At 42.4% G+C, this 19,601-nt stretch overlaps 1 protein-coding gene across 1 annotated transcript in view; it reads left to right on the forward strand.

Moving 5' to 3' along the window:
- The first annotated feature begins 398 nt into the window (after nucleotides 1-398).
- RAB8B (RAB8B, member RAS oncogene family) overlaps nucleotides 399-19,601 on the forward strand; it is a 66,570-nt gene continuing 47,367 nt past the window's right edge. Inside the window, exon 1 of the mRNA XM_058541781.1 lies at nucleotides 399-576. Within this exon, the coding sequence (XP_058397764.1) occupies nucleotides 453-576 (124 nt within the window). The 5' untranslated portion in view covers nucleotides 399-452. The remainder of the gene's footprint in view (nucleotides 577-19,601) is intronic.

Genomic DNA, 19,601 nt, shown 5'->3' on the forward strand with positions numbered 1-19,601 from the left:
GGAACCGCGGGATTCAGATTCCGAGGTCCTGGATTTGAAACGCGCCCACACACAAAGAAACCACGAAGTTACGTTCCGGCGGCGCGACGCGAAGAGTTCGAAACCGGGCCTCCCTTCTCAGCTCGGGTGGAAACGTCTAGTCCACCCGGTCACCCCACCCAGAGCAGATCTTTCATCCGCTGGGGCAGCTCGGACAGCCCGGGCCGGGAACGCCCGAAGTTCCTCCAAGGAACTACAACTTCCATGAAGCCCGGAGGAGCGGGCGGTGATGACGAAGCCCCCGCGGATTGGCCGCGCGGGGCGGGGCGCGCAGGCTTTCTGCGAGGAAAGGGGCGGGGCGAGGGGCGGGGCGAGCGGCAGCGGCTCGGCGGGCACGCCCCCTCGCCCGCGGCCCCCTCCCGCCTCTCTCCGCCGCTCTTCTGGCTCCCCGGTCAGAGGGCCGGAGCGAGAAGATGGCGAAGACGTACGATTATCTGTTCAAGCTGCTGCTGATCGGCGACTCGGGAGTGGGCAAGACCTGCCTCCTGTTCCGCTTCTCCGAGGACGCCTTCAATACCACCTTCATCTCCACCATCGGTGAGGGAGGGGCCGCGGCCAGGGACTGGGGGTGAGAAACGGGGGGCGGGTGCGAGGGGGCCAGGGAGAGGGCGGGAGGAGGGCTTCGGAGCCCCAGGGAGGAGACCCTGGGGACGGCAGGGCGGCGAGGACAGTGAGAGGGTGAAGGCGTGAGGGAGAGGGGCAGGCGGGGACGTGAGGCTGAGGGTGAAGGGGGAACTTAGGGGCAAAGGAAGGGGAAGGCGAGCCAGAGGAACAAGGACTAGGGGTATTGGGGGAAATGAGAGAGTTGGGGGCATGACAGGGAAGGGTCTCAGAGGGACAAAGTGGGGGGACAGGAAATTTCATGGAGAGAGAGAAGAGGATAGTGAGTGTGAAATGGATTAAAAGACAGGAAAGAGGAAGGAAATGTGAAGGGGGAAATGAAGGGTTGGGGGAAAGGGAGGGACATGAAGTAAAGGGGCATAGGACACAAGGGACAAGAGAGGTGAGAACCTGGCAGTCAGAAGGAATTCAGGGGAATGAGTGATCAGGAGATGAGGGATGAGGGGCACTGGCTACAAGAGGTCTGGACCTCTTGTCATGGGAGGGAGCAGAAGAAAACTGCAGGATGGGGAGAAGAGTTCAGGGGCGCAGAGGATGGAAGGAGGATACTTGGTGGAGAAAGTAGAGGAGAGCTGGGTGTGAGATAGAAAGGAAAAGGGGAAGCAGAATATACAGTAGAGAGGTTGAGCAGAGAAGATGGGAAAGAGAGAGGAAATGGAAAGCAGTGGGACACAGGACTTTCTCCAGTTAACTGGGAGCACTGGTTACCATTTTCTTTCTCTACTTGCTTTGGATCAAGTGCAGGAGAAAGAGCAAAAGGTGACTAATGATGGAGTAATGTCTATGGAGCATTAAATTGTTCTGGGAGTGTTAACGGGTATTAAGAGAATTGGTGACTTTTGGGAATGGTGTGGTCAGGAAAATATGGTTCATTCCTTTACTACCATCTCCTGAGAAGCAACAATTCTCAATTTTTTAAATTCTTGGGCTTGAATGTTTAATAACTTCTCACCTGAGGAATTGATCTTATATTCTGCTTGCCTCCCTGTATATTTTGCTTTGGTTTTAATTATTACTTGCTAAATTAATCACAACATACAGTATACCCCCCCAATTACTTTCAGTTGATTCAGTTTTTTCTGATCTTGGCTGGGAGCTGTCCTTCCTACTTTTGTCCAGGAAGACTTTGTGTTCAGGTAACAAGATCTCTAACTCCCTATAAACTGAAAAGCAAATCAAAGCTTGTTTTAAGCTGCTTACACAAGTGACCTTAACATCATTTCCCTTGTTAAATAGCTGCAGGTAATTAAGTATCATAAGAATCTTAGCTTTTGTCTGGGTGATGTTTGTGGCTGCTGATAGTAGCTCACTTAAGCATCTTTCAAATGATTCTTATAGCATATTTCACCATGAATTTCTGGGATTATTAAGAGACTAGTGCTATGGTAATAAGTATATTTGAATGTTTATATGTTTTAAGGATAATTTATCATTTAAAAGAAAGAATATTTGGGTATAGAGCACTCTTCAAATCAAGTACTAGGAAAGGCTATGATTTGTTGGTTGGTTCTGGCTTCTTTTGTACGGATTGAGTGGTCAGAAATCTCCTGGGTGTTTATGATGTCTCGGCATAGGGAAGTTTGAGTTGCAAGTTCTTGGCGGTCAGTCTTGAGTGGGACTTTTTCTTTTCTGAGGAAGCAGATTTTAAATGTCATGTCTCAAGTATATTCCTAAGAGATTTGATGGGAGCTGTTACGGCAACTAAAGGGCACTAATTTTTTATGCTAGTATTAATTTCAGAACCCCAAATAACCCTTTTTCATTGCTGTATGCATGCTGCAGTCCAGATGGTAAAGGACAATTTCTGACAAGTTGAGTGGGTAGCCTTTTGTCCATTCTATGTGTGAATCTCCCGGAAGCATTTCCGGCATTGAATGTGAGTGAATCTCGATGATGCTGTTTCTGTTAAGCTTCTTGGATGACTTTTGCTTGTTTGTGATAGTTTTATTAGTTTTCTCTTTTTTTGCCTTAATTTTTGTCTCACATTTCCTTTAAGGGTGTCTGCTTCCTTTTACAATAGTAGCTTTTAAATATTACATTTCATTCTGAAGGATTAGAATGTTGCGTACATTCTTTTTTTTTTTTTTTAATGATTGAAATTCAGATCCGTGGAGGGTTGTAGCTACTAAGGCAGGAAAACCAACGTCCTGAAACTGTTTAGGATAGGAGGTAGACATTAGGGTGAATCTCATGTATGATCTTGGTCTTTATATTTTCTGTGGGGTGGATGTGGTAAAAAGAGGCTACGAGCTGTGTCTTCAGTTGACATGAAGGGGGGGATTTCCCGTGCCTCTTATTTAGGCCCAGAGCCCCGACAGGAAGTGGTAGCACACTGCCTTCAAACAGCAGAAGAATTTATATACCTGAAACTAATGCTTTGCAGTTGAAATTAAGCTAGGAAAACAAGGTGAATGTTAACACTATTCTAGTGAAAAGTTCCACAAACTCTTCACTGACCATGACATAGGCTTGGCGTGTCCACATCTTTAGCAGCAATATCCACCCCACCCCCCAAAACCTTCGCCCCGTCCCCAGGTGGTCTGAAGTTGTTGAGGGGAGAGTGGGTGGTCTGTCTCCTTCCAGTCATAGTTATTTCTTGAGTTACCTAGGTGTGTGAGTTCCTGGGCTTTTCTGACTGCGTTTTGACAAGGTCTGCTACAGGATTGCTGACAAAACTTGATAAGGTCATCACAGGAAAGATCTATTTCTTAATGCCTGGGGTTTGTGTGTGTGTGTTTTGGTAGATACGTATGCGTGCCTGTTTCTTCCCGTGAAGATATATTTAAAGTTGTAATTTTGCTTTGTCAAAATTTGAGTAGTCTTGAAGAAGAGCATCTGCCGTCTTGAGACACGGTTTTGATAGGGGTTCTGCCATCATGAAAGGAAGGAGACAATTAGTCATTTTGATTACAGAGACGATTGTCTCACAGATACTTTCCTCTTCTCAATTCTCTAAGGTTCTGCCATTTTCTCTGATTTCCTGGCTCCCCTCATTTCCTTTCTGCTCTTGAGGGTGGTAGAGAGTATATTTTCTTTCAGCTGACTTATTGGGAATCTTCCCGTATATCAGTCTGATAATATTTGTTAACTATTGTGTAGGGATGTTTCTTCTCCTTAAAATTATAGTCCCAGTGCCTAGGATCAACTAGCCTTTCTGTTCAAATGTTTGAGAACTGAAAAAAGTTTTTTGATTGGCTCCCCCAAACCCCTCACATAATCATAATTAATGTTTAATTAAATGTCTGTAAAATGTAATGTTGAGATAACTAGGAAATGGTAATACAGTTAGTTATGATTTATATTTCCTATGGGATGTGGATGTATTTCAGTATTGATCCAATGGCATCTTGGAATGGCCTGTACCGAACAAGGTGCTGGTAGAACAAAAAGAGAAAACCCAGCTGTGTTCTCCTCTAACAGGACAGTCTAAGCTTCTTCCCTCTGCTCTCTCTTCCTTCCCCTGCCCGCTTCTTCCTGTTAGGGTGTTTTCTGAGTGGTTTCATTATTTAGTATAGTCATAGTTTGACAGCAGGAGTCTTAGAAATTATCGACTTTATACCCCTACCCCAATTTTATAAATGAGAAAACCTAAGTTGACACTGTCAAGATCACACAGCTGGTTGTAGTAGAGCCTCACCACATCCAAGTCTGTGTTAGTTTGCACAGTCGAGCTGCTGCTGTTTCTCATCAGTATGATCAGATCCATAAATTCAAGTCACCACCTTTTCCAGGGAGGAATTAAATTTCGCACATATGCTTTTTTTTTTGCTGAGGAAGATGTGTCCTGAGCTAACATCTGCTGCCAGTCTTCCTCTTTTTGCTGAGGAATATTCACCCTGAGCTAACATCTGTTGCCAGTCTTCCTCTATTTTGTGTGTGGGTCGCCACCACAGCATGGCCACTGACGAGTGGTGTGGGTCTGTACCTGGGAACCAAACCCAGGCCGCTGAAGCAGAGCATGCCGAACTTAACCACTAGGCCATGGGGGCTGGCCCCTGCACATATGCTTTTATGTGAGAAAAGTTAAGATATTCCCACTCTGAATTACCATATCTGTTCAGGGAAACGATAAATGCTAATACAATGACTCAGAGTCCTATAGGAGTTTATACTGGGGTAACTCAGCATATTATAGCTGTCCTTTAGCCTTGCTTTCTGTGTCTGTAGTTTCAAGTTAGGAGATCAAAGTGCATCCTGTCGTTAAAATTCCTTCCATGTGCAAAATAACTAATGAAATCGTATTAGTAGTGGTATGCTGGTAATTGTTGCAGCCTAGTCTCATCAGAGAGCACTTTTAGACGTTTTATTCTGTAACACGGCATTCTTTTCTTGGGTTCACTTTCCTTAAAATCAGGGGTTGGCAAACTATGACCCACAGGCCAAATGTGGCCTACAGCCAGTTTTTGTGTGGTCTACAGGCAAAGAATGCTTTTTACATTTTTAAAGGGTTATTAAAAAAAAAACAAAGAAGAATATGCAGCAGAGACCGTACGTGTCCCACAAAGCTTAAAAATATTTACTAACTGTTCCTTTATAGAAAAAGTTTACTGACCCCAGCTTAAAATTAAAAAACGGTTTTTGGTTAGTAGCAATTCAAAGCTTTTTTTTTTATCAAGACTTATTGACTGAAAAACAAACTTTGTCATATTTACATTTTTATCCAAGATGATATCAACATTTGGCTGAGCATAATCCAGATACATAGAGCAAGTTGATTTTAATTTTCATAGTTGTTTTCCTTGGTTTCAATCTCTCAAACAAAAACATGCAAGGAACATGCAACTTCAAATTGAACATTTTGTACATAAAGCCTTATTTTAATGTCATTGTGTTCTTTTACAGCTGTTAGACTTCCCATCTAAGTGATAGGTCTGATAACAAAACTATTTCAGAAAAAGTAGAAGTTAATACTTGATAATAAAGGGTTAAACTCATCTCAATTAGTGTTCTAGTGAACGAAAAAGCCATTCAACAAGTTAAGGATGGAAGTGGGGAAACTGAGTCTCGGATACAGATATGGGAATGTCAAGAATAAATGTGATTTGGGGCCGGCCCCGTGGCTTGGCGGTTAAGTGCTCACGCTCCGCTACTGGTGGCCCAGGTTCGGATCCCGGGCGCACACCAACGCACCGCTTGTTGGGCCATGCTGTGGCGATGTCCCACATACAGCAAGTAGAAGGATGTGCAGCTATGACATACAACTATCTACTGGGGCTTTGGGGAGAAAAAAGGAAAAAAAGGAGGAGGATTGGCAATAGATGTTAGCTCAGGGCCGGTCTTCCTCAGCAAAAAGAGGAGGATTGGCATGAATGTTAGCTCAGGGCTGATCTTCCTCACAAAAAAAAAAAAAGAATAAATGTGCTTTAATAAAGAGCTTCACCAGCTGTTCTGCATGGCAGCAAATCAGGGAGGAGGTTCTCTTGGCAACAGCAGCAAGATTGTTTGGATCCACTGAGAAAAGCTGGAGGGAAATAGGTTTGAATATTGTCTTAGAGGGAAATGAGTCTAGTCTTTGAAGACCAGGAAACATTTAGCAGTTAATTTTTGAATTGAATCCAATAACTGAATCTGAAAAGAACCGTGCAAGGGAGAAGTGAAAGACCAGGGAGCTGCTGGCATGGCCTGAGGCTGGCTCTAGTTTAGGTTTACCTGCCTGTACACAGAGCTGTTCTGGGGACCAGCTCTCTTGTGTATGTTAGAATTGCTATTTGGGAAAATTTTTCAGGAAAGAGTTTTTATAGTAGGATGAGAAGAGGGTTGGAGTAGGGATAGGGAAGTAGATTTTAGGTATTAGTGAGTAATATTGTGGAAAGTACATAATACGGAGCTTCTGATGTGTGAGTAGCAGATGAAGTGGGCTAGTTCATGTTTTGGTGTGAGGGAGATAGCATGGCGAGTTAGGAAGAGCAATGGGTCTAGAGTCAGATCTGAGTTTGTGTCTTGGCATCTGCCATTCCTGGTTTTCTGGCCTTTAGTGAGTCAGTTGTCCTTCTAGGGCCTTAGTTCCTTCATCTATAATAGAGTATAATAATACCATGCCAGCTATTCAGGATTGCTGTGAGTTCCCCAGAGCAAGAGTCAAGGCTTATTCACCTTTTAAATCTCCAAGGCCTGTATTAAATGACTAATCAACTGGATGAATGAATGGCTGGATGGATGAATTGTGAAAGCACTATATGAGCTATAAAGCACTGCCTGAATTTTAGTTATTATTATCTTTCATAGTATTATAGATAATTAGATGGTGTCTGAGATAAGAGTAAAAGTGCTTAATTTGAATTCTTAACACAAGAATGCTATTTCCTCCAATATAAAATGCTGTATATCTTTCTATAATCCGTTTTAAAGGGGCATTTTAGAATATGAAAGATATTTCAGTTATCTTTCAGTCTCCATAATAAGCTGTTTAACACACCCTGCTTCTAACCCCCCCCGCCCCCACTAACATAAATACCAAATAGAAAATGAGTGAAATCACTGGGTTTGCCTTAGAAGAGCCATTTCAGCTTTGTCTGTGCCCATTAGCTTCAAACAATGCAACAGATGCCTGTTAACAGTTTCATGCCCAGTTTTAATTAGCAGATGGAACTGTGTTTGTGTCTGTGTTATGCCCAGCACTCCCTTGAGTGACAGGGTAGTGAGTGATGGGAATTGGACTGGGCGTTTGGGTTGAATAAAACCAAATTCTTTTTTTTTTTTGAGGAAGATCAGCCCTGAGCTAACATGCATGCCAGTCCTCCTCTTTTTCCTGAGGAAGACTGGCCCTGAGCTAACATCTGTGCCAGTCTTCCTCTACTTTATGTGGGACGCCGCCACAACATGGCCTGACAAGTGGTACATCGGTGAGCGCCCAGATCTGAACCCAGGCCGCAAGCAGCAGAGCACGTGCACTTAACCACTACGCCACAGGGCCGGCCCCCCAAATTCTATTTTTAAAAAGATGAATATAAACATTTATTATATAGAACTGCTTGTATATCTCACTGAAACAGCAGTGTCTAGAGTAAAACTAATGTTTGCAGGTATGTTTTCTGCTTTTATTACCATTTTTAAATAAATGGAAAAAAATCCCATTTTATGGCTTATATGAAGGTTTTACTGTAGTCCTGAAACTATTCACGAAATGGCTGTCTTTGAAGATCCATTTCAGTATTTTGACGTTGTATGTTGAGGATATGCAAAGCCAGGATGAAATAGGCTTCAGCATGAATGCCAATACTGAGCCTCCTGGAATGCTGTGTTGTGTACAGTTCTGATGTCCTGTCTGAGCTCAGCAAGAGCGAGGGCTGTGATGGGTGCCTGATGTCGGCCATGGGCACTGGAGGGAGAGAGTGAGTGGCAACGTCCTACGCATTTGCTGTCTATTTTCCAAAGTGAATAGGTAGCTATTTGCTGTCCAACGTGTTATGGCTGGATGTCGGTGTTAAAAATATTATCCGTCAATGATTATTTGATATGTTGTGTCTGGAGATGCGTCCTTTTCCTATGTTCAGTTTTGTGTTTTGAAATTTTTCTTATTTTGAGCTGAATTAATAAGACCCTTAAAAGAAGTAGGCACCTCATTGTCTTTAGAAGAAGAAATGTCTGCTTTTTTTTTTTTTTTAAGTTTCTTAGTTACTCAGGACTTCCTTTGGGAAGCCACAGAAAGTGGTGGAAACAATTTGGAAACAGGTCTCTGCAGCAGCCTTGTTACTTGGCTGTCTTACCTGTAGCATTCAGCATCAGTTTAATTAGGCACTTTGGTATTTACCTGTTGCTAAACCTTTGGATATTTTCCAAGGAGCTCTCATCTTCTTTGGCCCAGAATTTTAATTCTTGGCTCCCAGGAAAAAATGCTAAAGCTCTGCATGTTCTCATGTTTATCAAATTTAGGCTTGCTATCACTATGATAGACTGGATGACAGTGCTGCTTGCGGTCCCATGACAGCATTGCAGGATTTCAAAGCACTTTGCAGAAGCTGGGTTAGGTATGGAATCCCACCTCATCATGATAAAAACCACCACAAAGTAGTGAAGCAGTGTGTAGTGTTGCACAGCTTTTTGCTGGCAGAGCTGAGACTGGCATGACTTCCCCACATTACACTATAATTTTGCATATTTTGAGAAAGACAGTAATTATTTTAATAATTCATAGACATTTTCCTGATATATAAAGTGGAAAGACAGTCTCTAAAATATATGATCATGTTTTGACATGAAATATAGGGTGATCTATTTAAAAGTTGAATTATAAGAGTTCATTTCTTATGATCCTATGCAATATTTATCTGGAATAGGTATTGCAAAATATTCTAATCTCATACACACAAATACACAAAATCCATTACAAAAGAAAAAGAGTTTGCATTGTGAGATGCCAGTGACTAACTCTACTGTAATTTGTTTGTTGCTTATGAATTTGGATGGGTTTTCAACAAGGAAGTTTTTGCTTTTTCTCTTCTAAAGGTCTCTGAATAAAATCTTGAGATGGCTTGGAAAAAAATTTTTTATTGCGAGTTTATTCCGTTTTTGGAATGATTCCGACCACTTTCTCATTTCACTCTCCATTAACACCTCCCCCTACCAGCTTTTGGGGAGAGGGAATTGGGTTGGGAAGAGGAGAAGAATGAAAACAACATTTTACCCTCCACCCCTATCAGTTTCCTTGGCTACTTGTTCTGTCTCTTTCGCTTTTGTTAGCAATTGGAGTAAACTATTGGGTGAGGAGTTAGAAACTTCTGTCTAAAATAGTGTGAGAAGTAATAGTGACTTTTGACTGCATTGCTCTCTTATATTTTTAAAACTAGATAATAAAAAGTTGGTGCTTGTCTCAGTCACAACCAGTAATGAATAGTGACACAGATTAGGGTGTCATCCACAAACAGAATAATTTGAATGACTGCATTTCTTATTTTGTCTACTTATTACTGTTTTGGAATTTTCCAGTCTTATAGAAGCATGAACAATTTGTGGGACAAGCAAAATAATTTCTTTCACTTCCACAAAATTCCATTTTAATTAAGTTTTAAAGCATCCATATGTAATATTATCAGAAGTGTGTGTCTGTGTCTCTGTTTGGCACTTCAGTCTTCAACTTTGATAAACAGCATTACATTTTAAATTTATGTTGTGATTTCATTATGTGATTTACCACATTTTTTTGTTCAAATCATCTCTTTATTATTGGAAAATAAAGTATATAGTTCTCTGAAAAACAATGGGTGCATGTTTCCAATCAGCAATGGCACAAGCCTCTCCTAAGGACATTAGACTAGGCCTGTTTTCTTATCATGAAAGGCAAGTGCAGGCTTCCATGGTCTTCGTAGTCTCTTCTGGCTGCAGCATTCTGTGAGTCTATGAAATCAAGTAGTGTCTGTAAAGAAAAAAGGGTTTGTCCTTTTCGTTCTTCAGTTAATGATTGTGGGTGAGGGTTCTTTTTTTGCAGGTGGTCACTAGTGTTTTGATGACATGAAGACAGAAGGAAGAAATGGTAGCATTAGTTAATTCAAGCCAAGGCTGTGTTGATCTTGTAAATCAGTTAAACCTTTTGTAGTACTAAAGAGACTGCATAATGAATTTGAATCCTGTTTTTAAAAATGCCTTGGTTTGGGGCCGTGGCTTAGCGGTTAAGTGCGCACGTTCCGCTGCTGGTGGCCCAGGTTCGGATCCTGGGCGTGCACCCACGCACCACTTCTCCAGCCATGCTGAGGCCGTGTCCCACATACAGCAACTAGAAGGACGTGCAGCTATGACATACAACTATCTACTGGGGCTTTGGGGGAAAAAATAAATAAAAATTATTTAAAAAAAAAAATAAATAAATAAATAAAAATGCCTTGGTTTGAACAATAAAGCTAAATGTCACCAGAAAAATAACTACTTGAAAGTTGTAAAAATATTTCTTTGAGAAGAGATATATAAAGTATTTTGAATTATCTCATTTTCTTCACATAAAACATGGTGAGGAAGGGGAAAAATAATCTAAAATAATAGGAAGCCTTTTGCTGCTTAGGTTTCTGGTGCTAAGTTTCTATTTGATGGATGAGGGGCGAGAGGCCCAAAGGCATGGAGATTGTTTAAGGTCACGTAGAGCCTGGCCTTGAGTATTAGTTTTCTGATTTCACGTCTGTTTTCTCTCCCTCTTTTTTTTTTTTTTTTTTTGCTGAAGAAGATTTGCTCTGAGCTGACATCTGCTGCCAGTCTTCCTCTTTTTGTTTGTGAGCCACCACCACAGCAAGGCCACTGACGGATGAGTGGTGTAGGTCAGCGCCTGGGAACTGAACCTGGCCTGCCAAAGGAGAGCGTGCCGAACTTAACCACTAGGCCACTGGGACTGGCCCAAGTCTCTTTTCTCTTATACCTCATCTACCTTCAGTTCTCTTGCTATGAAAAGACATTGATGGTATAGCATAAAATCTGGACATAGTCAGCATTTTGTGGGAGAAAAGTCAGCGATTCAACTAGGAGATGTAGGGTCCAAACACATCTTTGCCCGTGATTAGCCATTTGCTTTTTGGCCAAGTCTCTCACAGCCTTTGTTTTGGTTGTTTTTTTTTTTCTTTTGGCCTTTGTTTTCTTATCAGTAAAAAGGAGAGGTGGAGGACGGGAACTGCAATGATTTGTCAATAGGCTACCAATATCGGACACTAAGTCATTTTTGCTAAATTCACTCATTCAGTGAACAACATGTTTTAGGCCATAACATTTTGAGAGGGGAAAGAGTAACGAGTATCCAGGCAATTTTAACAGAATGATGAAAAGGGCTATAAAGGGATAAATATGAGATGTTGTGAAAGCGCGGAGGAAAGGTAGAGCAAAGCTTCTGGGAGGAAGTGACATAAGCAAAAGTCAGAACCCGGAGGAGGAGTTAGTTGGGTAGAATGGAAGAGTGTAGGGAGGGAGGGCTCTCCCCTGCAGGTGTGAGAGACAGCACAGCCCTCTGGAGGAACTCGAAGACATCCTGTTTGGCTGAAGCCTCAAGTGAAATGGGGCATGTGACAAGAGGTGAAGTTGAAGGGTAATTAGAGGGCAGATTGTAAAGGGATTTTAAACCTTTTCTGGAGTCTGGACCTTATCCTGAGAGCAGTGGGGAGTCACTGGGGATTTTACACACAGAGACCAATTAGGAGATTAGCAGACAGTATCAGTTGCCCCTTACCTTCACTTGGACCTTTAGTGTTTACAAAGTACTTTCACTTACATCTCACTATTTAAACTCCTCAATAATCATATCCATGGACAGAGATTATTATCCCCATGTTCTAGACAAGGAAGCTAAGGTTCTGAGAGGGTAGTTGACTTGATCAGTCAAGTAAATAGGTAGAGGAGCGAAGACTTGAGCCTTATACTTCAGTTCTGGACCACAGTCTGTCCGCGACAACCTGCTCCTCTCACGATGGGTCCTGGAGTTTTCTATGGGACTCAGTGCGTTGGCGCTTAGCCTGCAGTAGCGGTCACTTTCAGTGGTCTGTAAGAACTGTGTAAACTGACCAGCAGACCCTTGAGAAGTGTGTTGAGTGGAAAGATGAAATCAACCTCCTCCTCAACAAGCCCTAGTAACAGCTAATACAAACATGCATCGTGTTGCCTGTTGGCCTGGGAGGTCAGTGGACTTGTGGTGTCGGGTTGTCTCTTGGCCTTTAACCCAGTCCCTTAGGAAGCAATCAAATATATGCGCAGAAGAATGGGGGCAGGAGGGGACAGAGTTTGATTATAAATCCAACTCTTTTGTGAAAAGGAGACTAATTATATCACACATCTCAGCATTGCCTCTCCGCAGGGGGCCGTTGGATTGTTATGCTTGTATGTTGTTGGCCTTAGAGAGACTGACATTTGCTAGAACAGCTGCTTTAATTGTGAGCTTCCTTCCTTTGACAAATTAAGTTTAAACTTCATGTCAGCCTGTCCTTTCCTTTTTTTTCAGGGTGAAATTGTCTCTACTCCAGGTTTTGTTTGTAAAGCCCTGTTTGGCAGAGTTTTCCTCAGAATCGCAGTGACATTGTAGACTAGACTAACAACTGATGTGTTTGCTAACCTGAGTCTCCAGAATGCTGCTGTGAGCCAGAAAGCAGAAAGGCCTAAGGAGCTAAGCTTGACATCATAAAGTACATTTGCTAAAAATCATGAGCTTGCCTCATAGGGGAGCCCCCCGGGGCCTCACTTGGCCTTTGCATTCTTGATCTATACAGTGGTCATTGGTTTCTCTGAGTCCCTAAAAGATTGGAGCAGGGCTTAGGGCCTAGGCCCTAGAGCCAGGCCACCAACGTCTGAGAGGAGAAAGTGACAGTGTGGTACCAAGGCAGTGGCATTCATTATGTGACTTGGGGCAACGCAGTAGTAAACTTTCTGGGCTTCTATTTTTTCATAAGCAAAAAGGGAATATTGTGCTAGATGCACTCAAAAGTCCCTTTCAAAACGCTGATCCTAAGTGATAACCAATGGACTTAACCAACAAAATGGAAAAAGTAGACACAAGAACTCAAAGTAACATTGCGTAGATAACAGAACTTGGGCTTTTGAGATAGAAACTCTCAATTCAGATCCTGATTCTGCCACTTCCTGTTTGAGAGCCTTGGGCAAATTGTTTAACCATTTTCTTTATTGATGAAGGATAGTAACTCCCTTGCAGGATTTTTGTTTTGTTTTATTTTGAGAATGAAATGCATTATTGTGTGTATAATATCTTTGGTACATGGGAGACACAAAAAAAGGCATGTGTGAATATTTGAGTGAACTCAGTCCCAGTTCTCTAAGGTTAGGTCCAGATAGCTATGAGAACCTTGGTAATCCCTGGGGGCTTCATTGTTATAACACCTGCTTTTAATGATATGCGCTCACATTTGTTGAGTGCTTGCTGTATACCAGGTACAGCTCTAGGCATTTTACATGAGTTAACATTTTTCAGGGATTGACCCATTTCTTCTCACAACAACCTCTTAGGTGCATTCTGTTATTATTTCCATTTTCCACATGAGGTAATTGAGGCACAGAATGGTTGAATAACTTCTCAAGATCACACAGCAAGTAAGTGGTAGAACCAACTCAGATTTGAATCCAGGCAGTCTGGTTCCAACTCTGTGTTTTTGTTTTTTTGTTTTTTGTGAGGAAGATCGGCCCTGAGCTAACATCTGCCAATCCTCTTCTTTTTGCTGAGGAAGACTAGCCCTGGGCTAACATCTATGCCCATCTTCCTCCACTTTACATGGGACACCGCCACAGCGTGGCTTGACAGGCCGTGCATCGGTCCACGCCCGGGATCCGAACCGGCGAACCCCGGGCCGCCGCAGCGGAGCACACACTTAACCGCTTGTGCCGGGCCAACCCCGCCGACTCTGTACTTTTAACCACTGTGCCTTTCCAGCCTAACAGTGACTCAGAAATATTAAAAAAATATATTAGTTAATTTTAAGGAGGTGATGTGGTGCAAGGTGAACTGTGGCGCCACTTCTTAACAGCTGGGTGACATCACCAAGTCCTTTAATCTCCTTGGTCCTAGTCCCCTCTTCTGCAGAGGATTGTTTTGAAGTGGTTTAATGAAGTACTACTGTAGTAAAGCATTTAGCCCGGGCTTAGCACACAGTCAGGCTCAGTAAATGGGAAGGGGTTTTGTTTTCCAGGTAACTTAAGAAGCACTTTTAGAATGAGTTTCATAAAAAAATATGAACGAGGGCCGCCCCGGTGGTGCAGCGGTTAAGTGCACACGCTCCGCTGCGGTGGCCTGGGGTTTGCAAGTTCGGATCCCGGGCGCGCACCAACACACCGCTTATCAAACCATCCTGCGGCGGCGTCCCATATAAAGTAGAGGAAGATGGGCACGGATGTTAGCCCAGGGCCAATCTTCCTCAGAAAAAAAGAGGAGGATTGGCATCGGATGTTAGCTTAGGGCTGATCTTCCTCACACACACACAAAAAAAAAATGAACGAGAACATTTGGTTACTTAATGGGGTGTGCTTCAGTGTCTAGAAAATTACCTCTTAAAGTTTAGAACCACATGCGTTTTACAAAGCTAGAATGAGAAATATTTGTCTTTCTCATTCCCTGAGTGAAGGTAATTGTCCCTGGCCTCAGCTGGTGTCAGGAGGCATCCAAGAGCGGCCCTTGACCTCAGGTGCAGAATTTCAGTGTAATGTAAGGAGCAAATTCTTGCCAGCCTTCCAGCTGCTGCAAACTCTCAGGGCATCTTGAATTCCTCCTTCCGGTGAAAAGGAAAACAAAAACAAAAACAAAATCAGTATAGAAGGCCCTGTCTGGAAAGGACAAATGTTTCCATTTAAATATTCCAGCTCAATGTCCTGTTAGGGCCCTGAATTTTAAGTGCAGTGAGTTTCTGAGTGAAGCCTCCTGAATTTTAATGAGTGTTTTTGCATACATGAATTTGAAGAATACATTAAATCTTGAAACACCGTAGCTGATTTTAATGGAGTAAATTACCCAACTTGAAAGTTAGTTAATAGGCTTTTCTTTACCTAATAATGAAGATGATGATACTTAAATCTCAAAAAAGTCATTAATCATAGTTTTACAAGATCGATACATGCTATTAGTTTCTTCTTAATCATTAAACTGTCCCATCAAGAGAATTTGGGAAATAAATGTGTCCGTATGGGCGAAAGCATGATTTTTTTCCCCACTTTTAACATTTTTCCCCCTTGTGGTATTTAGTACATAATGATTACATGTACATGGAAGGTGTAATGTACGTAGGGTTTGGTTTTGTACAGTTCTTGCTTTGGACCAGGAAGGTGAGGTGAGATGTTCTTCACTAGCTAAAAAGTGTTTTTTGGGCCGGCCCCGTGGCTTAGCGGTTAAGTGCGCGCGCTCCGCTGCTGGCGGCCCGGGTTCGGATCCCGGGCGCTTACCAACGCACTGCTTCTCCGGCCATGCTGAGGCCGCATCCCACATACAGCAACTAGAAGGATGTGCAACTATGACATACAACTATCTACTTGGGCTTTGGGGGAAAAAATAAATAAATAAAAGATTTTTGTCTTTTTTTTCCAGGAAGGTCAGCCCTGAGCTAACATCCATGCTAATCCTCCTCTTTTTGCTGAGGAAGACCAGCTCTGAGCTAACATCTATTGCCAATCCTCCTCCTTTTTTTCCCCAAAGCCCCAGTAGATAGTTGTATGTCATAGTTGCACATCCTTCTAGTTACTGTATGTGGGACGCGGCCTCAGCATGGCCGGACAAGCGGTGCGTCGGTGCGCGCCTGGGATCTGAACCCGGGCCGCCAGTAGCAGAGTGTGCGCACTTAACCGCTAAGCCACGGGGCCGACCCAAAAGTGTTTTTAAACATTAAAAAAATATATACAAGGATGGTGCAAGAAGTGACAGGGATCAGGTCATAAAGGGCCTTGAGGGCCAGTGAAAGGAGGACAGATTTTACTATAATTGAGAGGACATATGCAAGATTATGTGCAAGGAAATGACATATTTGATTTATAATTTTTAAAGCTGCAGTGGTTTTAAGAGGGTTCATTTTGGGGTTTAATGGCACTGAAAAACCATGCCATGGAATTCTTTGGTCCAGTCCATTCCCTAAAATTATGTTGCATCCAGGAAAGTATCTTGTTAAAAATGTTCAGATAGCCAAAGTCTTACCTTCTAATGAAGCATAATGATTGTGATGGTGGGTTCAGTTAATGCTCCAAGAGATGAAATGTGCCAAAATAGTGGAAAGAGCAGAAACTTTCAGGACTTCACATCTGATTGTGACCTTCTGGAGAACAGGAACCATGGCTTGCCTCTTCAGAGCTCATTTATCTGATGCTCAGGTGCACAGTATCTGTGGAATAAATGAACTAACACCATACATTTCCTTCTGAGGCATGCGTTTTGGGCTCCTGCAATAGTGATATGTCATCCATTAGCACATACATAAGCTTCAAAGGGTGTATAATTATCACCTGTTATTGCTTATGGTCTTTTTCTAGATGTGAGAGTGATAAAATCAACTTGTTTCTCTTTTACCCGGAGTGTTTATCTATAGTAACAAATGCCTACTAACTTCATTTATGCTCATGCATAAACGCACAGTTTCTGGTGCATGGAAGGCCCTCAGTAAATGTTTGTTGAGTGAATGTACGGTTGACAGCCAATGGCACTCTCCTCAAGTCCAGCTGTTTGTGTCTCACTCAGATCTCTCCCCTCTTCCCCTGTTTTCCGGAAGAGACCCTAGGAACCCCTAACAAGAACTTCCTTAACATCCTTTCTTACCATCTCTAATTTCTGGGTATTTTCACCTTCCCACATTTCCTTTCCCCTTCTCTCCAAGGAGCCTGTTGGTCGATGTTCTTAATGTAATACCTTCTCATCTCCTGGGCCCAGGCTCCTCTCTTACATCTTCTGTGTTCTCTTTCTCTGCTGGCCCTTTCTGCTCTGCTTTCACTCCGGTTGAAATCATCCCCATTCTAAAAGGAGAGCCCTTAAATTCGCTACTTCCTCAAGTCACCCATCTCCTTTCCTTTGTTGTTTAACTTCTTGAAAAAGAAGTCTTCTCACCTGCGCTTTTCTAGGTCCCCCTCACTCTTTAACCCCTTGAAATCCTGCTCCCCCTGCTTCAACACTGCGCCTGGTCATCCTGTCCTCCTCACTGAACAGGCCAGTGGCCTTTTCTCCGTCCTCATGCCCCTTGGCCTCTCAGCAGCACTTGCCACTGTTTATTATTTGCTTTTTAAAACTCGTTCCTCCATCGGCTTCCAGGAATTGTCTGCTCCCTTTTGCTTCCTACTCCTCTAACTGTGCCTTCTGTTTCCGTTGGTAGTCTCATTTTGCCTTTTAATTGAAGTCATCTTCCAAGTATCTGTTCTCTATTTTTTACTTTTTTCTCTTTTGGAAATTAGACACTTTAATACAATTTGTAATCACACCCATCTGTGTGATTACTGCATTAATGTCTGTCTCGCCTGCCAGATGGAAACTCTCTGAGTGCAGGTTCCTGATCTGTTGTTCTTCATCGTGTCCTTAGCACCTCGTACAGTGCCTGGCACATAGTAAGGGTTCAGAAATCCCCAAGTGATGAAGGAGATAAGCCTGCCCCCTTCCAAGCCTTCCACGTAGGACTCCCAACTTTCTGTCTCATTATATCCCCAGCCTTTCCCAGACTCCTGCCCTGCATGTGCCACCCCAAAATGAAGTCATTTCCTCCTCTTATCTAGAACCCTTTCATGAATTTTCATATATCTGTTAACACTACCCTCATTTTTTTTTTTCATTTATCTGGGTTCAAAACCTGGAAATCATCTTTGACTCTGTCCTTTTCCTCAAATCCTACATATAATTTGTTGCCAAGTCCTTTCCATTCTTCAACCACCCTAGTTTAGGCCCTCAACACTTCTCACCTGGACATTGCAGTATCCTCCTAGGTGACCTGAACACTTGCCTTGGTCAGCAGCCCCCTGACCGCCCCCCCTATTCCATCTTCCGCACTTTGATCAAATTAGTTGTAGAACATAGCCCTGATTATATATCATATTAGTCCCTTAACCCTCCTCTCAAAAGTCTTATTTTTCACTTTGCCTAATTGAATATATCTTTCTCAGTCTAGCATTCCAAATTCCCTACCATGTGGCTTCAGCTATATTTCCTTTGCTCTTTACAGGAGTCCTAGGCTCTAACCCAGGGACCCCTAAACAGGTGTATCCGGTGGGCTGTGGCCAGGTATTCATCTGACCAGTGTTAGGTTACTAGCTGCCCTTTCATGAGAAGGAATGCCATTTTTAAGTTTCTGAGATGATATGCTTCCTACATTTTTGGAATTAAAATGCTCCTTTACTTATAAAATGATGGTAATAATAGATAGTCATTATTTTTCTCACTATCATTTACAAAATAAAAAAAAATTGCAATGGAATTCTTGCTGTTTTGTTTCTCTGAGAGAGAAAAGGTTATTTCCAGCCCAGTTTTCTCCCCAATCAAATTTTATGGAACACAGTTTCTAGCTTAATATATTCCTTCTTTCAACTTCTTTCATTTTCCTCACCATCACTACGTTTTTTTTTCCTTTTCTGGAAATTTTACTGATTCACAAAATTAAAGTCTAGGAATCACTGCTCTACCCAGAATGGATGGTTCCATGAACATACCTCCTATCTTCCTGTTGACATCCTACACTTTTCCTTCCTGATGCTCCTCAGATGCCAAATATTTGGTGCTCAAAAAGATGTCATTGAACTGAGATTTCAGGATGATACTGATGAAGTGATTAAGTAAAGCTCTCATCTTTGGGGGAAGGGGTCCATTAAAGGTACTAGTTTAGAATTTTTTTTCTGATGATTCTAGAATTAGAATTACAGTTGATTTCTAAAACATGTTAAGAATGATTATCCATTTATCTTTTAAAGATAAAATAATCTTAGACTGCAACTCTACATATCTCACTGTGGGATTAAGATCTGCTGTGGGTTAGGTGGTTAAATTGAGAAATTACACATTTCCTTTGACATTCTTTGGTGAAACCTTTGTTGGAAGGTTGAGGAGGCCCTGGAAATCTTTCCCCCAGGTGATAGGCTACAGTTTCTTTGCCTCTGGCTTTCTCTAGAGCTGTCAGCACCCTGTGAACATTGGCCTGATCTAGATAATGAGGCTTTCTCTGTGCTATGAGAAGACCATCTTCAAGCTATATACAGTCCTGTCAGTTTCATTCTTTAAAAAAAATTTTTTTCAATGAATTTGGTTTTTTGTTCTGCTTTGTCTATTTTTACCATCTCCCGCAAAATCTTTTGTTACTGAGTTTGAATTGTGCAAAAGCAGACCTGGGTGGGAGACAGATAGTAGCACAGCTAGGCCCCCTGGTAGTTGCCAGAGGCAGCCTTCGGTGCAAGATACCTTCTTCCTTTGAGTTCCCGACCTTCTGTGATGGAGCCATTTTTCAGCTTTTTCTGCTGAAGCACTGAGATCATTTTGGACTTGTGGAAATGGCAGGGTTTCTGACATGGAAGACCTTGAAAGGAGAAGGAAGAGA

Source organism: Diceros bicornis, chromosome 5 (genome assembly GCF_020826845.1).
Source record: "Diceros bicornis minor isolate mBicDic1 chromosome 5, mDicBic1.mat.cur, whole genome shotgun sequence".
Taxonomy (NCBI): domain Eukaryota; kingdom Metazoa; phylum Chordata; class Mammalia; order Perissodactyla; family Rhinocerotidae; genus Diceros; species Diceros bicornis.